At 47.8% G+C, this 24,996-nt stretch overlaps 2 protein-coding genes across 2 annotated transcripts in view; both read right to left on the bottom strand.

The window, feature by feature from the left end:
- Window positions 1-9,661, bottom strand: part of DTX4 (deltex E3 ubiquitin ligase 4) — a 36,137-nt gene extending 26,476 nt beyond the window's left edge. Inside the window, exons 1-2 of the mRNA XM_082747628.1 lie at window positions 9,335-9,661; window positions 483-1,206 (exon numbers count right to left, since the gene is read on the bottom strand). Coding sequence (XP_082603754.1) covers window positions 483-1,206; window positions 9,335-9,545 — 935 coding nt within the window. The 5' untranslated portion in view covers window positions 9,546-9,661. The remainder of the gene's footprint in view (window positions 1-482; window positions 1,207-9,334) is intronic.
- FAM111A (FAM111 trypsin like peptidase A) overlaps window positions 1-24,996 on the bottom strand; it is a 212,724-nt gene that overhangs the window by 174,657 nt on the left and 13,071 nt on the right. The gene's annotated exons all lie outside the window — the stretch shown is intronic.

The raw sequence follows: 24,996 nt of genomic DNA, 5'->3' as shown, positions 1-24,996 counted from the left end.
GAAATGGATCAAAATGCCTACTTCAAAGATTCGATGTAAGGATTAAATGAGGTGATAGAGCCCCCAGACCAGATTCTGGTGGGAGCTCATTTAGTATTGCCTGTTAGGGAGGGTGTGGTGCGCCTAGCCTTGCGCTCTCAGCAGCGGGCCTAACACCGGGATTATCACCAGCCTTTGCAGAGGAGGAAGTCCGGACTCTGGGATGTTAGGGATCTGTCCTGTCCTGAATCCCAGAGCTATGCCAAGTCTCAATCAGAAGCCAGATATGATGGCCCCAGAGGACTGCAGAGAGACCCCAGACGGATCCCACCTTCAGCCACCACATGGCTCCGCCCTCCTCCCGCAAAGGCAACCCAGAGGGTCAGGACAAGATCACAGAGAGCTTAAGTCTTGGCAGCCCCTCTCTCACCTCTGGCCTGGGTCAGCCGGGTGGGGATGCCCCTTATGAGTAAATGGCGGGAGACAGTCCTGGGAGTACCTACCCAGAGGCGATCAGCACCCGGGACTGGGCAATGGCCAGTCGCTGCAGGTTGGTCCGATTTAAGGTCGCCAGGGCCACCCTTCCGGTCTTGCCGTTGGCTCCGGGGGGACTGGCGGGAGAACCCACGGTCACCCCTGCGGGCGTGTTGGAGGCCTGTCGCCGGATCGCCTGCAATGGGACAGTCTTCGTCGGGCCTCGGACGGTGCCCGTGCTGTCCAGTGGCTTGGCCCCAGGGCCTGGTGGGGGGGGCAGCTTGACGGCTCCAGATGGGGGCATGTTCTTGCGGGCGGCTGGGGGCTGCAGCGGACCGGCGCCCCCGTTGGCCACCGCGGCCTTGACGCTCATCACCAGGACGCACTGCGGGCAGGAGCAGGGCGGGGCCGCAGGCGAGGCAGCCGACGCGGGGCTGGCCGGCCAGGACTGGGCCTTCGGCAAGGTGCCGGTGACCATCGGGTAGATGAGATCCAGGCGCCGGCGGACGCGGCGTTGGCGCTGGGTCTGCCGGTTGATCTGGCCCATGGTGCTGAAGTCAATGACGTAGCTAAAGCCGATGGAAGTGAGGTCGATCCAGGGGTGCTGCTTCTCATAGGCGTGCTGGATGGTGATGCCCACTTCCATGTCGTAGGGCGTCCAAGAACCGTTGTCATTCTCCCATTCCCACACCACGCCCTTGCCGGGGGCCGAGGACGGGTCGTAGTAGTTGCGGCGAACCGGGCGGAGCGTCCCTGCCAGAGTGAGATGGAGGACAGGGTCAGGGTCAGCCAGGACTGAAACCGGATTGTGTTACGTTCAGAGGCAAAGAGGAATCGAATCGGTCCTGTTGCGGGGCTAGGCCCTAGGCGGCCCGCTGGGGTAGCAGCTTTGAGTGAGATACCTTCCTGCACAAGGAGTGTGTCCTTGCGGGGGTGGGAGCATCTTGGTGACAAGGTGAAGGGTGTGGGGCCCAGCGGGATACCTGAAAGAGCCCCTGCCCATTTGCAGTTCCGAGACCTTGGGTCTGCAGCCAGACTGATTCACTTCGGAGCGTAGGAGTTTATGTAGAACTCCCCAACCTCCTCCCCTGAGAAACAATGAGTCCTTCGCAGAATTTTTGTGAAAATTAAATGTGACCCACTTAATTCGTTCAAGGAATATATATTTGCCAGGTTCTAGATCTCTCCTGCTCCTGCACCGAGGCACTGAAAGCCCTTGACACATAGTAGGGGCTCATAAATATGGAACCCCTTCTCCCCTAGCCTCTAAATGTCCCTGCCTGATGATGAAGTTTTAGAACCCAGGTGAGGTTCGGTGCTTTGTGTTCAGCCAGCCTCCTGCTCCCTCATCATCGAGGGCTACGAAGGGAAAGAACAAAGGGTCACAGAAGCCTGCAGGCCGGAGGAAGAAGACTCTGCCTCCAGGAAGGCTGCCAAGCAGCCCGTGGAGCTAGAGCATGCTCCCTGTCCCTTTAAGGGTGTAGTAAAAACAAAAATAGAAAATCAGGTTACGAGAACTCTCTTACACTTAGGAGCTTTAAATCGTATACTTAAATCGTATATTTAATTCAGTAGTGATGAGCGTAATAATTTTCTATTTCTCTAGCATCTTTCTTTCAAAAAGCCCAAACCCTCCTAAAGATAGGATTATTTTCATTTTCAGTCTCACTAAGGGAGGGGGCAAGGAAAGGGGGCCAGCATCCGTGCAGAGCAGGAGTACAGCAGAAATGAACCTGCGGGACTGGAGGGAAACTAAGCCTGTAAGTCTGCCTCCTTCTCCCCACCCACCCCACACCTGGATTCAGACTCATGCCCAGTCAGGGCTCATTTCATGGATATCAACATCAAGGCTGAAGATGCCCGGGTCAAGGCAGGGTGAGGCGGCCTGGGAGGACCCCAAGGGTGCTTGAATCTCGCATCTGTGGCTTAGGCTCTAGCCATCAAAGTGGTGGGAAAAGGCTCCCCTAGCCGGCCTCTGACCCACCCCCTCCTCTATCCCAGAGGGAGACACCAAGACTGGGGACAGAATTCCATTCAAGGGGGGAAGAAAAGGAACAATGGCTATTCAGGCCTTTGCCAGGGTCATAACCCGCCCCCAACCCCAACTCTGAGCCCCTTAATGACCCAAAACATCAACATTCAGAGGCCGGAGGGAGAAACAAAACAATTCCCTATTCAGCACCAGGACTTCTGCTGGGGGAACTGTGGTGGGGGTGGGGGGGTACGGGATGGGAGGAAGAGAGGAGGAAGAAGGGGGGTGGGCAGGAGCTCCCTGGTCTGCCTCCATTTCCTTCCTAAGTAGCCAGCTCACTGGGGAACAAAGAGCACAGGCTTTGGGTCCAACAGCGGAGGCTCTGTCCCTTCCAGCTGTGTGATTAAGCCTCAGTTTCCTCCTTCGCTTGGGCCAGGGTAGCTACTTCAAAGGGTGGATTTGCGGGTTAAAGGAAGGACTGAATATAAGGCACTAAAATAACACCTGCCACAGGGCAAGAGCTCAATAACAGTTGGTTGATTATCATTGTAATTTATTTTCTATTATATGTCTATGCCGATGGAGCCGGCATAGGGAAAGTTGAGTTCAGAGGATGTGGGGTGTGTGTTTGTGTGTGTGAAAGAGAGAGATTATAGGTAACTCCTTATACAATCTTTATTATTTAGGATCATCCCATATGATCTTCATGGCAATCCTAAGAAACACCTTTTAGAAATGAGGGGATTACATTTAGAGAGCTTAAATGACCCTGTTTTATATTCTTTCCAGGGCGGCAGGAGCAATGCACTTGTCCAGTGCTCCCCAGTGTACCCAAGAGGCAATTTTTAACAGTGGGACCAACCTCAGAGATGCTGGAGAGCTGCCACTGAATTTCTGGAAGCTAGCTGTGGCTCCCCCAGGTTTAGCTCCCCCATGCTTGCCTTTTCCTCTACTCCTCTTATCCTCCTGCGTTCCCTTACCTACTATTTCCCAGCCCCCCCCCCCTTGAGACACCCTCCTTTGCCATTTTTACCTAATGAAGTTACCCTCATTCGGGTCCTATGCCATTTGCCAACAGTTCCCTGAAATGTTCTCCCAGTCCAGGCCCCCTGCCTCCTGGGAGGTCTGGGGTACTTATCTGTGGATTCCTGCCCCTGCGCTGTGTGTGCCTGTGCCGGCCTCGGCATTCTTCGTAAGGGGGTCCTTAAGCAAAGGCAGAGACACCACCATCCAGCCCTAAGCTCTAGCACCTAGGGCGCTGCCTGGCTCTCAGAAGGACTCAGTTAACGTGCTATGATTGACGGAAGACTTCTGGCTACTTGGGCATTTAATCATTTATCCCATGCTGCTACTCAAGCCACCGGCTGCTCTGCGGATTCTGGCCCTACTCAAATAGCTTACAATCTAAAACTAGACAAGGGTGCGCATCACTATTTATGAAGCAGAATGTGCCAGAAGAAGGGTGCCCACAAAAGGCCCGGGGGCCGAGAGAATTCACCCACATCCCTTTCGTGCTAAAACCCCTTTCCACGACCTCCCCTTAGGTCACAGGATCTGACCCTCCCAGCCCCCAATGTCTGCGGGCCACCTCATGCCCCGGGACCTGTGCCCACGTTGGTGCAACAGTGACCTCTTCTCCACTCCCCCAACCCCCCTGCTTCTCCTCTGGGGCCTTTCCACAAGGCTGGTTCCTTCCCCAAACCCTCTGTCATCTTTTTTGCGCTCATCCTTCAGAGTTTGCTCATTTCCTCAAGGAAACTTCTCCGGGCTGCCCTCACCAGATCAGATTCCCACTCTTATTTATTTATTTATTTTTCTTTACAGCATTTATCCTGATGTGCAGTCACATGTTTCTTGGTGGAATTAATTTGGTGAATGTCAGTCTTTCTTCACTGGACCCCCAGTCCTGCAGGGTGGGTATCAGGTGTCTGCTCATGGCGGTCTCCCTGGTGCCTGACATGTCCCAGGAGCTCCATAAATACTGACTGAATAAATGAAAGAATGACGGGTCGGAGAACATTTCAAAGAAATGGATGACAAGGACCGCAAGGCTTGCACGAGAAGGAGAATTTCAACAGGCGAAAATGGCATCTCACTAGAAGGGGCTTTGTGACTACTTGGGGGAGGGGGTGTCAGAAGAACCCTAAGGGAATACATGAAGATAAAAAGACATCTGTTTGTCAGGAGTCAGGGGGGAATAGAAGGCAGAGAAACCTGGAAAGATGTGTTACAGCCAAAGCAGAGACAGTCTGGAGGGCCAGGCAGGGATGCTGGGTTTTATCTGTAGGCACTGAGGGGCCAGTGATGTCTGTGACACAGAAGTGACGGGACCAGAGCTGCTCTGGTCATGAGTTCCACGTGAGAGGTAATGAGGGTCCTGGCAGTGAACATGAAAAGGAAGTGACAGACTGGAGGGACCCTAGGGAGAAAAAGTGGGTAGGACTTGACCTTGAGTAGCTGAATGCTTTCGGTGACAGATTCCAGGATCACCTGCTTCCGAATCTCCTGGGGTGCCGATTAGCAACACCTTCTAGAGTTCCCACCGGCCACTACGAGGAATCGCTGGCCTCTCTGGGGCCTGGGAATCTGCATGGGAACAGCCACCCCGGATTTTCATCACGCACAAGAATTTCAGCAGCTGGGCCACAAGGTCCATGCGCCTCGCTCGGCACACTGGGCACCTAAACAAGGCTCTGAACAAGAGTCAAAGGATCCTGAGGTCTTGACAATGGGCAGGTGATAAAACGGTGGCACCATCTGCAGGCAGAAGGGTGTCAAGGGTCAAGGGGAAGAGCTGGATTTTGGAGGGAAAGGTGCTGAGTTCATTCAGCCCCAGCGGGTTAGAGACAGAGGCAGACCTCAGAACCAAAGCTGTGGGACAGAAGAATGTCACTGTGGGGTTTCCGTTCTCTATTGTCAGAGACCTCCGTAATCTGGAATGGGGGAGTCTGGCCTCCTCTAAACGCAGGACCATGAACCAGATGATCTGAGGAATCCACTTAGTCCTTGGGTGCAGTGACCCAAAGAAAAAGCCTCTAATGGGATAGAAATAATGAATGGTCATAAACTAGGCAAGGAGAAAGAGAAAGAAACTCCGTTTTTCCTGGCAACTCAGACACCTGCATTCCAAAGCACCTGAGTTGTTTTGGCTCCTGGGAATTGCGGGAGACACCTTCCAGGCATGACCCTGTCTCAAGGGCACTTTACACCTGTGCATCCCTGTGCCAGAGAATTCTGGGCCCCTCCAACCCCACTGGAATGTCCCACTCAGCCCCACTGGAATGTCCCACGAGGGCAAAGCCCCAGATGTCCCACTCCTGGGCTATCCCACGTGTCTGCACGAAGTGGGCGTCCCAGAACTGTTCATCGATGACGGAGGAGAGAGAGTGGGACACTTGATTTGGCATCTCAGCTCTGCCTTTGACTAGCTGTGCAACGGGGAATGACATACTCTCTTCCAAGTTGTTTCCCTGCCTGTAAAATGGGGATGGTAGGTCCGTCCTAAGATCGCTGTGAGGACTAAACGACAATGCGTGCGATGGGCCTGCGGCCTCCCCCACAGTGTCACAGCCACGTGGCCCTCGTGACACTCGCGTCCTCTCCGGTGCTCACACAGGGCAGAGGGTCTTGTGGGGACCTAAACATCAGCTTCTGTCAAAACCGCTCATCTCTCTCCATCTGACCTTTCTCACCATATTAAAGACCTGGAAGAGGCAAAATTTGCAGAGAAGACCTGGAGCTAGAAGGACCCTGCCTCGCACCAGGTCACTTCTGAGCAGCGTCCTGACTGGTGCAGAGGCCAAACGCAGTCCCCTGGCATGATGACAGGACAGGGCCCAGAGGATTCTTAAGGCTGCGCTTTATTCCACAGAGAAACACGAGGCCTGAGCAGCTATATGACTTGTCCAAGGTCACACAGGAAGCCAATGAGTCTGCCGTGAGAGTCTGAGTCCCATCTGCCCACGCCCAGCCTGGGGCTCCCCACGTCCTGGGGCTGGAGCCCTGCAGGTGGTGACCGTCAGAGGTACTGACGATACAGGGGGCACGGATGCTGAAGGACACTGTCCTGTGACAGAAAAGGCGAGTCTGGTCAAGATAAATGACCACTCTGGGAGCAGCCAAGACCATACCCTCCACCGTCCACCTCCTCCCTTCCTCCAGATTCCTTAGCCCAAAACACTCGCGGAGACCAGCACCGAGTGCAAATAACCTCAAACCCAGACACGGTGAGGGGAGGAAGGGCCCAGGGCAAACAAAGGCGGCAGAGGGTATCTGTGACCTCCCAGCCATCTCCCTGGAGACAGGGTGGGCATGGCTGGAGCCCGGGGAGCCCAGAGTCTGAGGCCTCCCTCCCAGCAGGGCAGGCAACTTCTGAAGAAACAGGGCTCCCGTGTCAGGAAATGTCCCCACATAGAGGAGGCAACAAAAAGAGAGAAGACTCGCCTCTAGGCAGGGGACTTCCAGCTCTCCTTTGTTTATGGGGATGTTTCTGGTTCCCAGCTTCAAACTGTGGCTTGGGGATGGCGGGTAATTTAATTAAACATTGCTAGGGCTTGGCTGAGGTTGCCTGGGCGCCGGCAGGATAAAGTTCCTACCCTGTCGTGGCCTCATCAATGAGCTATATTGAGAGGAGCTCTGCGTCTGCTGGCAGAGAAGGGAGAGGAGGGGGCTCCGAGCCCAGAAACCCAGAGATTCTATTCTGCTTTGACAAGCTCCTTGACAGCCCGGCATTCCTGGGAATTCAGCCCAGCGCCTCCGGCACCCAGCACAGGGCCTGGCACTCGGAGCGAGGCGCTCAGTACCCGCTCAGTACCCGCTCACCCACCGACCACTAGAATGAGCGGATGGAATCCAAAGCAGTCTGAGTCGTGCGCCTCTAAGACGGACTCGAATATAAAACAGGCCCCGAGGCAGCCTTTAAAATGATGCAGGGCTAGCTCCCTGCCTCCGGCCTCCAGTCTGAGGGGACTCGTGGCTGTGGTCAGCCTGTCCCCAGGGAAGGGTAGTCAGACCTGGGGGAAAGGGGGGAGATAATGCTTCAGTCCCTCAACCCCATGTTCTCTGTGCCTTCACTTCTGTCAAAAGGTCATCCTTCTTCCCCATCTTAGACACCCCAAAACAATGATTAAACTCCACTCCCTCCCAAATGTGGGACAGGGGCTGGGACCTTTATGTCACCAGGGTGTTTCTCCATATGCTAAAGAGATTCAGGCTGAAACAGAAAAGCGAACACCTTCCTGCCTGCTTATTCCGGAGCAGGACCGGGATGCCCTGTCAGGTGTCTTGACTGCGAGTCCTCCTTGGTCCCTCCTCCGGGGCTCAGCAAACCATCATCACCCCTCACCCCCAATCCGCTGCCTCCAACCTCACCTCCACAACCTTTACCCCAATTGCCCAATTACATCCTCCCCCTCCCCCTCCACCACACTTAATCCTCTTTCTCAATCTCCCTACATTCCTCCGCAATCCCTCCTCCCCCCAGGCGCTCTCAGCCCCACCTCCCTCCGTTTCTCAGCAGGGTTTAAGCCCCTCCAGATGCTAAGACTTCTGGCATCCTTTCACCCCAGAAAGCTTTACTCAGCTGCCCGGTATCTGCAAAGTCCCTGGCAAAAAGGCTATTGGTAGTTACGATTAAAGATGGGGACATGAGGGTGGAAAGACGCCTCTTTCCCATGACAATTCTAATTAGCACACAGGATGTGGGGGCTTTCCAAGGCGGCTGGGATGCCCGGCTCAGGCAGCTGTTCTCTGATCCTCTGGGACTCCCCGGGTCATCCTGCTTAGCCCCTCCCCAGCACACCTGCTTCTGCAGGCTCCGGGGTCACACTCTTGGGAAAGCCCAGCCAGAATTCCAGAAACAGTCTCCCACCCTCCTAAAGAGAATCCTAGAAAGGCAGACTTGTCCCAGGTCCTCTGAAGCCTGGCCACCCTGAGCTGAGCGAAGACCAGCTGCTCGGTCCTGCCAGGGACCCATCCCCCTGACCTCCTCCCTGCAGGCTTTCCGCTTTGCTCTGACCTGGAAAGGCTGGTCAGCAAGCAAAGGGATTGTGGCGGCCACAGTGGCAACTGGATTCACATGAAAAGATAGGGGGTTGGTGCTCTGGGAGACCAGAGTGTCCCTCAGAGGGGGCAGTTTCAGGAGGAAGCTTGGGTACCCTTCCTCCTTAGGAATCCACCACCTCCTCCTCCTACACGGACAAAGGGAGCGGCTTCCCTGCCAGGCATTCCGGAGCCGCGTCCCTCCCCCTCCTCTCCCCATCTACTCAGGCCTGTTGCTTCAGCACTTGCAGTGCAGAGGCGGCACCTTCCATGTCCCGGAATCCCCCAGCTCCCGGTGCCCCTCCCAGGGCGACCACCCTTCCCATGCTAGGGCACCGCCAACGCCTCCGGGGAACCCCTTCTTCCCTCCCGCGGGTCCCACCCCCGGGACCCAGCTGTGGGAAGGCATCCCACACAGAAGGGGCAGAGGCAGTCAGGTGGGTGACGAGGGGGACGTGTGTCAGTCCCAAGGGTGCCTGAGGCAAAGCAGGGTCAGCCAAGGTGTGAGGATGAGAGCAGGAAGCCTTTCCCAGCGGCTGGGATGGCTTGCGGGCTGGGCCGGCCCTCGAATTTCTACACGGGAGAAGTTAGGGCCAGCGAGCGCTTAAAAGGGGGCGCGGAAAGGGGTCACTTAGGGGCTCGCTTGAGGCTCCCTCTGCATAACGAGAACCCTGATAGTACTTGCAGGGACATTTATTGCAGGGGGATTGTAAGAGGATGGTGGGGAGTAAAGCGCCCCCTCTACAACCACCTCCCGGTGACACACTGCGCGGAGTTGAGGACTGGGTGGGTCCCGGGGGGCTCTCGAGGCAGGAGATCCCAGGGCAGGGAGGGGAGGTGGGCGCGGGTGGGGCAGGGGCGCCGGCTCACCCGTGTCCTGGCGGAACTGGTTCATGGACTGCAGGTCGATGATGTAGGGCGCGAGACGGCTGTCCACCTGGCCCAGCACCACGCTGCCCCCCGCGCGGGGCCCGGCGCGGACCACCGCCTCGATGTGGTGGCTCACGGCCGGGCTGTAGGGACGCCAGCGGCCGTGCTCGTTCAGCCATTCCCAGACCACCACGGCCGAGGCCAGGAGCATGGCGAGCCCCGGGCTGCGGCGGCGGCGGCGCTGCTCTGCCTGCCTCCCGGGCCCCGCGCGCGGGTCCTCCTCCGCTTCCTCCTGCGCCGCCGCCCGCGGGCCTCGGCCGCGCCCCCAGCGCCGCGCCCCGCCGCCCCGGGCAGCCTCAGCTCCGGCCCATGGGCCGCTCCCCAGCCGCGCATCCACCGGGGCCCGGACACCCGGGCCGCCCGGCTCCGACCGCGCGCCGCCGCCGCCGCCGCCGCCGCCGGGGTCCGCCGCTGCCGCCGCTGCTCCGTGGGGTCCAGCGGCTTCATGCAAATGCCCGGCTTTCCGCAGACGGACCCCCGCCTTGCAAAGCCCGGGCGGGCGCGCGGCCGGAGCTGGGCTGCCGGGGAGGCGAGCCCCGAGCCCTCGCACCAGTTGCGCCTCCGGCTCTGCAGACGCCGGGGTGGGATCTCGCCGCGCGCTCGCGCTCGGAAAGGCACGCCGGGCTCCCCTCCCCGCCCGCCCCCCCTGCCCACCCTCTGGCCGCGCGGACGCTGTCGCCGTCTCGCCGAGAGCTCCCCCTCCCTGCGGCTCTGCTCAGTCGCCTCCAGAATGAAGGGCCCCTCCCGAGCGGGGCGCTAAGGCAAACCCGCACCTGCGGGGGTTTCCCCCGTCCCCAGGAGCCCCAAAGCGACAGGCCATGACGCGGCACCGGGACCGCAGCTGTCGCCCGCCACCGCTTTGCAGCCTCCCTCCCAGAAATGGAATTTTCTTTCTTTCTTTTTTTAATTCATCGTGATCGGTGTCCGCAGCGCCAGCTCCGAGACACGATGTCTCCGGCTCGCGCACGCACTCACACTCACACACTCGCACACACGCGCCCGCACCCCCACGCCCTCCTTGCAGGGCTCCTATTACCTCATCCTCGCCCGCATCCTTAGCTGTCCGTCAAGAATGCGGAGCCACGCCCCTGACTGCCAGGCCGCTGCCCCGGAGCGCACACGCCCCCTGCTGGCCTAAGGCGACGCGTGCGGCCCAACGGCCTCAAGCTACGGCTTGAGACTAACCTCTGCTCCCCGGACCCAGGGCAAAGGGATGCAGCAATTTGATGGACGGCGGGTTTATGTCGTCCATGTGAAGCGCAAATGTATTTTTTTCTGGTCTGCCTCGATGATGCTATAGTCCAGAAAATACAGGCTACATCGATTTATTCCGCAGAGTTTCTTTGAAGGAAATAATGAGACACTAGGACAGGCACAAGCCAGGCTTGGCTATTTTCGCTGTCACTAGTTAACATGGAAAATAATCTAGAAGATGAACTTCAGGATTTCGTGTTAATTTTGCCAGAGAACGCAGACTTCACATGAATTTACATGATGAAGAAGATCCAGGATAAGATAGAGAAATATAAAAACAGTGTATGTGTTCAGGACTGGGATTACGAATCTCTTTGAAACACTCCTTTTCTCTCATAGTTTCATAAACTTTTTTGTTGTGGAAGATTTGCTGTCCCACAGCCATCCTTTCTTCTATCATTAGTATTACCCCTAACTTCTTCATCCTTCTGCCCTCGCCTCTCCCCTCACAGGGGTCGAAATACAAAGCAAAAGAAAAATATCAGAAATGTTCTTCTTGCAGCTCCTGGGTGGCTCAGTCGTTGGGTCTTGGGCTGAGCCCTTGGCTCGGGCCATGATCTCGGGGACCTGGGAGGGAGCCCCACATCCCGGTCCCTGCTCAGCGGGAAGCCTGCTTCTCCCTCTCCCACTCTCCCTGCTTGAGTTCTCTCTCTCGCTGTCTGTCAAATAAATAAAGTCTTTAGAAAGAAAGAAAGAAAGAAAGAAAGAAAGAAAGAAAGAAAGAAAGAAAGAAGCAGAAGGAAAAAAAAGAAAGAAATCTCCTTCCAGCCTCCAAAAAGCGCTAGGATCGAGGCTACCTGGGAGCCGTGTTCCTAATGGTGCCTTTACCCAAAAGGCTCCCTAGCATGACTTCTAGAGAGTCCAGTTAGTATCTCCCAAAGGCCACCCTCCCAATCCGATTCAATCAACGCCTTCATTAAAACATCACATTTCAGGGTTTGAAGGTCAAAGGGAAAGGAGTAAAGGAGATCTCATTTATCCTACCATTATTATTTCTACTATTATTATTTCTATTTTACTAATTATGAGACTTAGGGAATTTAAGCAATTTGCTCTAGGTTACATATTTAGCCAGAGGGGAAATTGGTATTCAAAACTTAGCTGGACTCCCCCATACACAAAAAAAATGCCTATTCCATCTATGACTGATTTATGGGAATGCTGGAAGTCCCAGGAAAAAAGGAGCGCCTGACCAGCTCAACCAGAAATTCTCAAGCAGGAAACACCTAAACCAGGTGAGAGGGCTGTGAACATGTTAGACCAGCCATTTGAAAGATGACTAGGAGGTAGGAGGAAGCTGGCTTTTACTTATGTCCAGCGTGATTCTGTGTCTGGTCTTGTATCTGCCGGTGTATTGCAACAGAACAAAACTGCCTGATGAGACAAGAGAGGGTTTGTATATAGCCTGATTCGTTTGTAAGAGAAAGTGAATATAAAGTTGACATTAGCCTTCAATTACAGTTGTAAAATGTGTATTTTTGATAAGATGTAACGATTTATGATTTATAATTTATAACGACCCACTTGGCAATCATAATTTATAATTATGTGTCAACAATAAAAGTAATGTATTCATTTATACATTTCTCAGATCCCTCAACACACTCTAATTTCAAATAATCTGTACCATAAACCCTCGAAAATCTCAGACATTCTATTTTAGTATCCGAACTATGTCTCCCCAATTGCCTCCTGTTCCCAAGTGGCATACTAATCTGTAACCAAGTGAGGTGCCGAGTTTATAGTTTGGAATATGGCAGCTATAACAAAACCTCACTCACTGAGACGGAACTGGAAAGAAGCCCGTCTGAATCGTTCAAAGGTATTATCTGATGAATTTTCCAAAAAGCACCATCAACCCTTAACACTAAGTTTCAATGAACAAGGCATTCTTTTTTTCTGTGAAATGTTCATTTTTTTCCAGTTACCTATTGCTCTTATCAGACCTCCTAAAATGAGGGACTGAAAGCAGCAACAAGCATTTATTTTGCACATGAATCTGTAATTTGGTGAGGGCTTCATGAGGACAGCTAGTCTCTGCTCCGCATGGAGCTCAGGACAGCTGGATGGAGGCTGAGGGCTGGAATCCCGTGCAGGCTTGTTCATTCACATCCGGCGCTTGATTCTGGCTGTCATCTGGGACTTCGGCTATGCCTATTCACGCAACCACCTACACATGGTCTATGTTGTCAGTTGGCTTCTTCACAGCATAGAGGTTAGGTTCCAAATGAGTAGGACCCAACAGAAAGAACCAGGCAGAAGTTGCAATGCCTTTTCTTTAAGTCTTTTGTTTTTAAATAATTGTAGATTCACATGTCATTGTAAGAATTCAGACAATCCCATGTTTTCCCCCTATATTATCCAACGGTAACAACTTGCAAACCTATACTTAGAAAAGTATCCTACACGGGGTGCCTGGCTGACTCCATCAGTAGAACATTTGACTTGGTCTTGGGGTTTTAAGTTCAAGCCCCATGTTGGGTATAGAGACTACTAAAAAATAATAACAACTCTTTAAAAAGTATTAAACCATATCACTACTGATATAGACACCGTCATGATACAAAATAGTCATAATTCTGCTCCTTTATTGATACAATATCACTGTATCACATATTATACAATATACAGAAAATATATACTTTGTATATAAGTGTACACAATACACATTTCTATTACCACAGTGATCCACTATGTGGCCCTTTTATTGCTACAACCAGTCCTTCCCCTACCATGCTGTCCTTAACCTCTAACAATCACTAATGTATTCCCAAATCTGTAATTTCAGGAACGTTAAGTAAATGAAATCACAGACTATGTAACCTTTGGGGACTAGTTTTTCCTATTCAGCATTATTCTCCAAAGATTCATCCAGATCGTTATGTATTTCAAGGGTTTGTTCTTTTTTATTGCCAAATAGTATTCCATAGAAAAAATGCACTATATTGCTCACCCACTGCAAGACATAATAGTTTGGGCTATTATGAATAAAGCTGCTATGAATGTTCATTTACCAGTTTTTGCATGAACATAAAGTTTCCATTTCTTTGTGATAAATGCTCAAGAGTACAATTGCAAAGCCATAAGTTTAGGGGTTTTTTTTTTGGCATCTATATATCCTTTCTTTTTTTTTTTTTTTAAGATTTTATTTATTTATTTGACAGACAAGAGATCACAAGCAGGCAGAGAGGCAGGCAGAGAGAGAGAGGAAGGGAAGCAGGCTCCCTGCTGAGCAGAGAGCCAGACGCGGGGCTCTATCCCAGGACCCAGGGATCATGACCCAGGACCCAGGGATCATGACCTGAGCCGAAAGCAGAGGCTTTAACCCACTGAGCCACCCAGGCGCCCCTCTATATATCCTTTTTAATGAAATGCTTGTTCATGCCTTTTGCCATTAATTTTTTTGTTGTTGTTGAAACCTGAAAGTTCTTTGTATATCTAGTTAATAACTCTCTGGTGGATATGCGGTTTGTAAATATTTTCTCCCCATCTGTAGCTTTTCTTTTCTCTCTTTTTGCAGGGTCTTTCACAAAGCACACATTCTTAATTTTGATGAAGTCCAATTTCTCAAATTTTCTTTCTATGGTTTCTGTTTTCTATGCCAATCCTAGGAATTCTTTGGCTGGTCCTAGGATTTGAGTATTTTCTCCTGGAAGTTTTTGTGGTTTTATAATTTATGCTTAAAATCTATGATCCATTTTGAGTTGATATTTGTATGAGAATGAAGGTTGGTTTGGATTTATATTTCCTTCCTTCCTTTCCTCTTTCCTCCCTTTCCTCCCTCCTTCCTTGCTCCCTGCCTCCCTTTCTTTCTTTTTTTCTGCCTATGGATGTTGAACTGTTTCAGCACCATTGGTTGAAAAGGCTATTCTCCCTTTTTTCGATTGCTTTTCTATCTTTCTCAAATATCTGTTTGGACATATTTATGTGGCTCTGTTTCTGGTTTCTCTGTTCTGTTCCACAGATCTGTGTGTCTCTCTTTACACCAGTGCCACAGAGTGCTGGTGAATAAGCTGTGTGATGTCTTGTTATAAATTGGGTATATTTTATATACTCAATATATAAAGACTGGTTCCTCCCACTACATTCTTCTCTTCCAAAAATGTTTTACTTATTCTAGTTCTTTTAATTTCTGTATAAAAGAATAATCGTCTATATGCAAATACATGTGCTGGGATTTTTCGAGGAATTGCACTGAAGCTGTAGATCAATCTGGGGAGAACTGACATCATTTTGCTATGCTGAGTTGTCAAACCCAGGAACGCAATATGCTTCTCTAGTTAGATCTTTGATTTGTTTTATTAGTATGTTGTAGTTTTCATCACACATGTGCCGTACATGTTCTGTTAAACTTATGCCCAAGTATTTTGTTTTTGGGGGTGTGCATGTAAGTGGCATTGTAGTTTTCATTTTTTTGTCCACATGTATGTTGCTATGTAGAAATACAATGGAATTTTGTACATTTACCTGGTTTCTTCTAACCCTATTGGTCCAGGTGTAGGTCTAGGAGTTCTTTTTCAGATTCCTTGGAATTTTCCACATTTCTGGAAATGGGACTATTTTATTTCCTCCTTTCTTTTTTAAAATTTTAATTCTTTTAATAATATATAATATATTATTTGCCCAAGGGGTACAGGTCTGTGAATCGTCAGGCTTACACACTTCACAGCACTCACCATAGCACATACCCTCCCCAATGTCAACCCAACCACCGTCTCCACACTCCCTCCCTTTCTTACCATATTATAATTCTAATTTCCAGTGCTATGTTGAATACAGTGGTGAGAATGGGCACTCTTGTGCCTTGTTTCTGATCATATGGAGATAGCATTTAGTCTTTCATTGTTAAATATGATATCAGCTGTAGTTCTTTTCTTTTTTTCTTTTTTCTTTTCTTTCTTTCTTTTTTTTTTTTTTAAGTGAAGGGGGCAGAGGGAGAGAGAGAGTCTTGAACAGACTCCAAGTGTCAAGCCTGATGTGGGTCTCGATCTTACAACCATAAGATCACAAACTGAGCCAGCCAGACACCCCACTAGATGTTTATTTCAAATATTCTCTATCAAAATGAAGAAATTCTCCTCTATTCCTATTTTTCTAAGCATTTTTTTTTTTTGGTCACGAACATTTATTGAGTTTTATCAGATCTTTTTTTCTGCATCGATTGATATGTTCATGTGATTTTTCTTCCTTGGTCTGTTAATATGGTAGATTGCATTGATTGGTTTTCAAATGTTGACCCAGATTTATATCCTTGAAATGAACTCCACTTAGTCTTGGTGAGTAATGCTTTTAATATATTGCTGGATTCTAACTGTTAATATTTTGAGGCTTTGGAGGCATTATGAAAGAAACCAGTTTGTAGTTCTCTCTTTCTCTCTACTGTGTTTGTATGGCTTTGATATCAATGTAATATCAGCTTTATAAAATAAAACATTCCACCCTCTTCTACTTGCTGGAAATTTTTATGTATATTGGTGTTAATTCTTCTTTAAAAGTTTGTTATAATTCTCTGTTTTATTAGTACACTAATACGCATTGTTTTAATTTCAAATTTAAGCTATTCATTGCTGATGGATAAGAAAGCAACTGACTCCTGTATAGTAACCCTGTGTCTTGCAACCTTGTTATCATTGCTTATTAGCTCTAGAAATGTTGTTTTTGTTGATGCTTTGGGATTTTATACTTAGTACATAGATAATCATGTCATCTGTGAGTAAAGATAATTTTATTTCTTTCTTCCCAATTAGTATCACTTTTGCATTTTTTTCTTGTCAAAATGCATTAGGTAGGACTTCTGGTATGATGCTGAAGAGGTGAGAGCAGATATCCTTGTCTTGTTTCCGATCTTAGCAGAGAAGCATCAAGTCTCTCACCACGAAGTATGTTAGCTGTAGGGTTTTTTTTTCAATTTTTTATTTTTTATAAACATATATTTTTATCCCCAGGGGTACAGGTCTGTGAATCACCAGGTTTACACACTTCACAGCACTCACCAAAGCACATACCCTCCCCAATGTCCATAATCCCACCCCCTTCTTCCAAACCCCCTCCCCCCAGCAACCCTCAGTTTGTTTTGTGAGATTAAGAGTCACTTATGGTTTGTCTCCCTCCCAATTCCATCTTGTTTCATTGATTCTTCTTCTACCCACTTAAGCCCCCATGTTGCATCACCACTTCCTCATATCAGGGAGATCATATGATAGTTGTCTTTCTCTGCTTGACTTATTTCGCTAAGCATGATACGCTCTAGTTCCATCCATGTTGTCGCAAATGGCAAGATTTCATTTCTTTTGATGGCTGCATAGTATTCCATTGTGTATATATACCACATCTTCTTGATCCATTCATCTGTGGATGGACATCTAGGTTCTTTCCATAGTTTGGCTATTGTGGACATTGTTGCTATAAACATTCGGGTGCACGTGCCCCTTTGGATCACTACGTTTGTATCTTTAGGGTAAATACCCAGTAGTGCAATTGCTGGGTCATAGGGCAGTTCTATTTTCAACATTTTGAGGAACCTCCATGCTGTTTTCCAGAGTGGCTGCACCAGCTTGCATTCCCACCAACAGTGTAGGAGGGTTCCCCTTTCTCCACATCCTCGCCAGCATCTGTCATTTCCTGACTTGTTGATTTTAGCCATTCTGACTGGTGTGAGGTGATATCTCATTGTGGTTTTGATTTGTATTTCCCTGATGCCGAGTGATATGGAGCACTTTTCCATGTGTCTGGTGGCCATCTGGATGTCTTCTTTGCAGAAATGTCTGTTCATGTCCTCTGCCCATTTCTTGATTGGATTATTTGTTCTTTGGGTGTTGAGTTTGCTAAGTACTTTATAGATTCTGGATACTAGTCCTTTATCTGATATGTCGTTTGCAAATATCTTCTCCCATTCTGTCAGTTGTCTTTTGATTTTGTTAACTGTTTCTTTTGCTGTGCAAAAGCTTTTGATCTTGATGAAATCCCAATAGTTCATTTTTGCCCTTGCTTCCCTTGCCTTTGGCGTTGTTCCTAGGAAGATGTTGCTGCGGCTGAGGTCGAAGAGGTTGCTGCCTGTGTTCTCCTCAAGGATTTTGATGGATTCCTTTCTCACATTGAGGTCCTTCATCCATTTTGAGTCTATTTTCGTGTGTGGTGTAAGGAAATGGTCCAATTTCATTTTTCTGCATATGGCTGTCCAATTTTCCCAGCACCATTTATTGAAGAGGCTGTCTTTTTTCCATTGGACAGTCTTTCCTGCTTTGTCGAAGATTAGTTGACTGTAGAGTTGAGGGTCTATTTCTGGGCTCTCTATTCTGTTCCATTGATCTATGTGTCTGTTTTTGTGCCAGTACCATGCTGTCTTGATGATGACAGCTTTGTAATAGAGCTTGAAATCCGGAATTGTGATGCCACCAACTTTGGCTTTCTTTTTCAATATCCCTTTGGCTATTCGAGGTCTTTTCTGGTTCCATATAAATTTTAGAATTATTTGTTCCATTTCTTTGAAAAAGATGGATGGTACTTTGATAGGAATTGCATTAAATGTGTAGATTGCTTTAGGTAGCATAGACATTTTCACAATATTTATTCTTCCAATCCAGGAGCATGGAACATTTTTCCATTTCTCTGTGTCTTCCTCAATTTCTTTCATGAGTACTTTATAGTTTTCTGAGTATAGATTCTGTGCCTATTTGTTTAGGTTTATTCCTAGGTATCTTATGGTTTTGGGTGCAATTGTAAATGGGATTGACTCCTTAATATCTCTTTCTTCTGTCTTGCTGTTGGTGTAGAGAAATGCAACTGATTTCTGTGCATTGATTTTATATCCTGACACTTTACTGAATTCCTGTATAAGTTCTAGCAGTTTTGGAGTGGAGTCTTTTGGGTTTTCCACATATAGTATCATATCATCTGCGAAGCTGTAGGTTTTTGAAGATGTTCTTTATCAACCCAAGGAGGTTGCCCACTATTACTATTGTAATTTGTCAAATGCTTTTTCTGAATGTATTGATATGATTATATTTTTCTTCTTTACCCTGATGATGTCATTACATCAATAAGCTACATCAGTTAATTTTTTAAGGTTGAGTCAACCTTGCATACCTGGAATAAATCTCACTCCTCTGCTGTTTTTTTAAATTAATTTTTTATTTTTTTTATTAACATATAATTTATTATTAGCCCCAGGGGTACAGGTCTGTGATTCGCCAGGTTTACACAATTCACAGCACTCCCCCATGTCCATAACCCCACCACCCTCTTGCTCCCGACCTCCACCCTCAGTTTGTTTTGTGACATTAAGAGTCTCTTGTGGTTTGGGTCCGTCCTGATCCCATCTTGTTTCATTTATTCTTTTCCTACCCTCCAAACCCCCCACATTACCTTCAACTTCCTCATATCAGGGAGATCATATGATAATTGTCTTTCTCTGATTGACTTATTTTGCTCAGCATAATACCCTCTAGTTCCATCCATGCCGTTGCAAATGGCAAGATTTCATTTCTTTTGATGGCTGCATAGTATTCCATTGTATATACATACCACATCTTCTTTTTCCATCCATCTGCTGATGGACATCTAGGTTCTTTCCATAGTTTGGCTATCATAGACATTGTCTAAACATTCAGGTGTAAGTGCCCCTTCGGATCACTAAATTTGTATCTTTAGGGTAAATACCCAGTAGTGTGATTTCTGGGTTGTAGGGTAGCTCTATTTTCACCTTTTTGAGGAACCTCCATGCTGTTTTCCAGAGTGGCTGCACCAGCTTGCATTCCCACCAACAGTGTAGGAGGGTTCCCCTTGCTCCGCAACCTCATCAGCATCTGTCATTTCCTGACTTGTTAATTTTAGTCATTCTGACTGGTGTGAGGTGATATCTCATTGTAGTTTTGATTTGTATTTCCCTGACGCCTAGTGATGTGGAGCACTTTTTCATGTGTCTGTTGGCCATCTGGATGTCTTCTTTGCAGAAATGTCTGTTCATGTCCTCTGCCCATTTCTGACTGGATTATTTATTCTTTTGGTGTTGAGTTTGATAAGTTCTTTATAGATTTTGGATACTAGCCTGTTTGCGAGTATCTTCTCCCATTCTGTCAGTTGTCTTTTAGTTTTGTTAACTGTTTCCTTTGCTGTGCAAAAGCTTTTGATCTTGATTAAGTCCCAATAGTTCATTTTTGCCCTTGCTTCCCTTGCCTTTGGCAATCTTCCTAGGAAGAGGTTGCTGCCTGTGTTCTCCTCAAGGATTTTGATGGATTCCTTTCTCACATTGAGGTCCTTCATCCAGTTTGAGTCTATTCTGGCATGTGGTGTGAGGAAATGCTCCAGTTTCATTTTTCTGCATGTGGCTGTCCAACTTTCCCAGCACCATTTATTGAAGAGGCTGTCTTTTTTCCATTGGACATTCTTTCCTGCTTTGTTGAAGATTAGTTAACCATAGAGTTGAGGGTGTATTTCTGGGCTCTCTATTCTGTTCCATTGATCTACGTGTCTGTTTTTGTGCCAGTACCATACTGTCTTGATGATGACTGCTTTGTAATAGAGCTTGAAGTCTGGAATTGTGATGCCACCAACTTTGGCTTTCTTTTTTTTTGGCTATTCGAGGTCTTTTCTGGTTCCATATCCATTTTAGGATTATTTGTTCCATTTCTTTGAAAAAAACGGATAGGATTTTGATAGAGATTGCATTAAATGTGTAGATTGCTTTATGTAGAATAGACATTTTTACAATATTTGTTCTTCCAGTCCATGAGCATGGAACATTTTTTCATTTCTTTGTGTCTTCCTCAATTTCTTTCATGAGTACTTTATAGTTTTCTGAGTATAGATTCTTTGCCTCTTTGGGTAGGTTTATTCACAGGTATCTTATGGTTTTGGGTGCAACTGTAAATGGGATTGACTCCTTATTTTCTCTTTCTTCTGTCTTGTTGGTGGTGTATAGAAATGCAACTGACTTCTGTGCATTGATTTTATATCCTGACACTTTACTGAATTCCTGTACAAGTTCTAGCAGATTGGGAGTGGAGTCTTTTGGGTTTTCCACATATAGCATCATATCATCTGCAAAGAGTGATAGTTTGACTTCTTCTTTGCTGATTTTGATGCCTTTAATTTCTTTTTGTTGTCTGCTGAGGCTTGGACTTCTAGTACTATGTTGCATAGCAGTGGTGATAATGGACATCCCTCCCGTGTTCCTGACCTAAGCGGAAAAGCTCTCAGTTTTTATCCATTGAGAATGATATTCGCAGTGGGCTTTCCATCAATGGCTTTGATGATATTGAGGTATGTACCCTCTTTCCCTACACTTTGAAGAGTTTTGATCAGGAAGGGTTGCTGTACTATGTCAAATGTTTTTTCAGCATCTATTGAGAGTATCATATGGTTCTTTTTCTTTCTTTTACTAAAGTATTGTATCACATTGATTGACTTGCATATGTTGAACCAACCTTGCAGCCCGGGAATAAATCCCACTTTATCGTGGTGAGTAATCCTTTTAATGTACTCTTGGATCCTATTGGCTAGTATTTTGGTGAGAATTTTTGTATCTGTGTTCATCAAGGATATTGGTCTGTAATTCCTTCTTTTGATGGGATCCTTGTCTGGTTTTGGGATCAAGGTGATGCTGGCCTCATAAGATGAGTTTGGAAGTTTTCCTTCCATTTATATTTTTTGGAACAGTTTTAGGAGAATAGGAATTAATTCTTCTTTCAATGTTTGGTAGAATTCCCCTGGGAAGCCATATGGCCCTGGGCTCTTGTTTGTTTGGAGATTTTTGTTAACTGCTTCAATCTCCTTACTGGTTATGGGTCTGTTCAGGTTTTCTATTTCTTCTTGGTTCAGTTGTGGTAGTTTATATGTCTCTAGGAATGCATCTATTTCTTCCAGATTGTCAAATTTGCTGAAATATAGTTGCTCCTAATATGTTCTTATATCCTCTGCTGGTTTTAATTGGTATTTTTTATTGTAATAAACCATAACCATGAACATAACAGTTTTCTGACTTCTATGGATCTTTTACAAAATTGCTGAACCTAAAGATGGTCTTGGTGACCTCCCAAACTTGTGCCCTGTCACAAGTTTGGCCAACAGGGAGCTCAGAAGCTAACATGGCCAATTAGAGATGCCCCACATTTGCCCTTTACCATGTAATTTACATATTTACAGGGTCCAGGTATTGGGATGTAGATCTCTTTGTAGGGATGCTCTCCACATCGCCCATGCAACTGACTTGTGATCTTTTGTCCTGCTTACACATCCTGGGTGTACCCCTTTCATCTTACAGGAGAACGTTTTTGGCCACACCTGACATTATGACTTGGGAAATCTAAAGGAGCTCACAACATAATGAACAGTTCTGGATGTGTGGTCACTTGATGTCTTGAGATGTGTTCCACTTTTAACAGGGCACAGTAGCACACCAGGAGTTGCTAAGCAAAAGGCATACAATTCTCCACTGCAAATGATGTGATCTTGCTGCAAAACCCCAGGAGTCTGTATTCTGGTTCTTCCACTTAGTTTTGTCATCAACTCCACATGGTATCTTTGTCCTCATCTGACACTTGTGATAGCATATGTTAGGTGAGTCTGCACCATCCAAGAAACAGCACTGTTTTGTTTTTTCATCATAGCCAAGGTCCACAGAAACTTTCTCTAACCTTAGCTTCACGTTAAGGCCAGCAACCTATCTGTCACCCTTGTAAACAGGCTAAAGAGGTATACACAGGTATGGAATTTGCTACCTTCAGAAACCAAAGAGACGGTGTACCTCCTTCTTCATAGAAAGGTACACAAGATTCAAGAACTTATCTCTTGGGTGCCTGGGTGGCTCAGTGGGTTAAAGCCTCTGCCTTCAGCTCAGGTCATGATCCCAGGGCCCTGGGATCGAGCCCTGCATCGAGCTCTCTGCTCAGCAGGGAGCTTGCTTCCCTTCCTCTCTCTCTGCCTGCCTCTCTGCCTACTTGTGATCTCTGTCTGTCAAATAAATAAGTAAAATCTTAAAAAAAAAAAAAAAAGAATTTATCTCTTTCTTTGGATGAGATGTTCCAGCACATCCCTGATTTCATGGGCTGCTGATTCTTCATAGAGTTGATCTTCTATCGTTTGAAATGTGTGTCTACCATGACCTCTAATTGTTGGCTACTTCTTACTCATGTGGCCCGATTAGCATGATGTCACTGACAGAGTGGATTGATGTGATGGTCTGCAGAAGTACAAATAGTCCAGGCCTTTTTTATCTACATTATATTGAAAGAAGAAAGTGTTACTATAGTCTTGGGCAAAATTAAAAAAAAAAAACATATATATATATATATATATATATATATATATATATATATATACTGTCATCTGCTCCATGTGAGCTGAACTGCTTAGGAGCCCCTTTTCTGATAATAACAGAAAAGAACACATTAATCCAGTCAGTGGCCACACACCGTGTACCTCGGGCAGTGCTAATTTGCTCTAGCAAAGATATCACACTATGATATCACACAGGTGGCACACTGCCCTACCACTTGGTTTGACTCTGTGGAAGTCAATAGCTGTTCTCCAGACTTACGAGTTTTCCAAGGAATCAACTAATAAATGCATATGTGACAGGGACCACTTTTCCTGTATTTTTTAGATCCTTAAGGACTGCACTAATTTATATTCATGTCCTCCCCCACTTAAGTCAATGAAAAGTAGGGGCAGAGCTCTCTAAAGACTTTTAGTGCTGATGAGATTTTTTTTAAAAGGGGGGGACTTAAAGATTTGAAAGGGGACATGCACTGGTGTACCTCTGTCACTCTCAGCTGGGACTGAATTCTGGAAGTGGAGCAAACCAGAGATGGACGGAGCCTTCTGTGACTCAGTCTCAAGTCAGTTTTGTACCCGACTGAATTAAGATGATCTGACTGCATTCTATCAGAAAATAGGGAGACTCCCTCCCTGGAGGGAAATAACAAAATGCAGGCACTGATGCAGGTGATAAAGCCATTGCCATTTTTTGTGTGTGTAAAATGCAAGAATGATGCCACAGCCAGGCCAGCTGAGCTCCTGAATGTACATACCGTTTGTATTTGACTGCCAACCCCTTTGGATCCTTCCTTTGTCAGTGAATGAGAGTCCGAGTCCGGTGGAAGGGACCTCCGGATGTCCAGAGGTCAGTTTCAAGAGGGCTTAGCAACAGGTCAACCTGTTTAGAAGGTGCAGTACTGGATACATCCAGCAGGTGGCGACGTTGTACCAGGAAATGGCCTCTCTGGGCGCTCCACTGGCATTCCCGCAGTTAGCCCAAACTGGGATTTCCTCTTTCTTCTTTGGAAATTCTGTATTATTCTAACTGGAATCGTCGGGGTGGGGGGGGTGGAGGTGGGGGCAGGGAAATGGTTCGCGGACAAGCCTCATGTCCAACATGAAGCGGTTCCTTAACAGGAGAATCCCCCGTGGCACTTAGGAGACTGGGAGTTCTGGGCTAAACCACAGCAGGGATCATCGAATCCCCCAAAGCCACCAGCCACAGGATCACTTCGGTTTTCCTCCCCCACCTCAATCTTGCCTAAACCCCACTACTTGAGTCAGACTGCTTTCTTCCCATTCAAGGGCAGTACAAGTCAGGGGACTTTCCAGGTGGTGGGGTCAGGTTATGGAGGGCGGGCAGGGTGGGCTGGGGAGGAGAGAACGCAGTTGTCAGTCTCTTTCCCTTCTTTGTCCTCTCGCTCCAGGGTCCGCACCGAAGCCCCAGAGCTGGTTCCCCTCCGTGTACCACTGGGTATCTGGTGAGCACCAAGGCCCAGGGACCCCTTTCTGCCCCCTGCACAAGCTGCTTCCGCTCCATCCCTCAGTCCATTCCAACACTCCTGTTCTCCAGAAGCTTTTCCTCTTCTGGGACAAGGTAGTTTGGTGATTTGGCCATCAATTCGGGTCCTCCCTCCTGTATTGACACAAGTGTATATGGCCTTTGGTCCCCCTTGGGGACAGGGTGATCTTAGCTTCATCTCTAGTTGTCTTTCTCCAAAAGCAGCTGAGGTTTTGGTAGCGGGGAAGGAGGGCAGCAGGGGTGAGGAGGGAGAGGAACGTCACTACCGGATTTTATTTTTGGTTTTGAGCAGCTGCTGGTGGTTTGGGGTCGACCGAATGAACATTTAATGTTGTAGTTGTCCCAAAGCTAGTTGCAGGGAGTACCGTGGGCAGAGTCCACCGGTGGAATGGAGGCCAGGAAGGAACTGGAGCGAACTGGGGGCTCGGCAAATGGGTGACAAAGTGGGTCCTGGTAAGTGAGACATGAGGGAGAGGTGAATCCAAAAGATTCTGCGCAGGGCTGGGGCCCGGAAGGAAACTGATCTGCTCAGAGGTCTTCTTTCTCCTCCTTCCCTTTGCCCATCACCCCC

The sequence above is a fragment of the Mustela nivalis genome (genome assembly GCF_964662115.1).
Source record: "Mustela nivalis genome assembly, chromosome: 9".
NCBI classification, from domain to species: domain Eukaryota; kingdom Metazoa; phylum Chordata; class Mammalia; order Carnivora; family Mustelidae; genus Mustela; species Mustela nivalis.
This window is presented reverse-complemented; position numbering and strand designations above follow the sequence as displayed.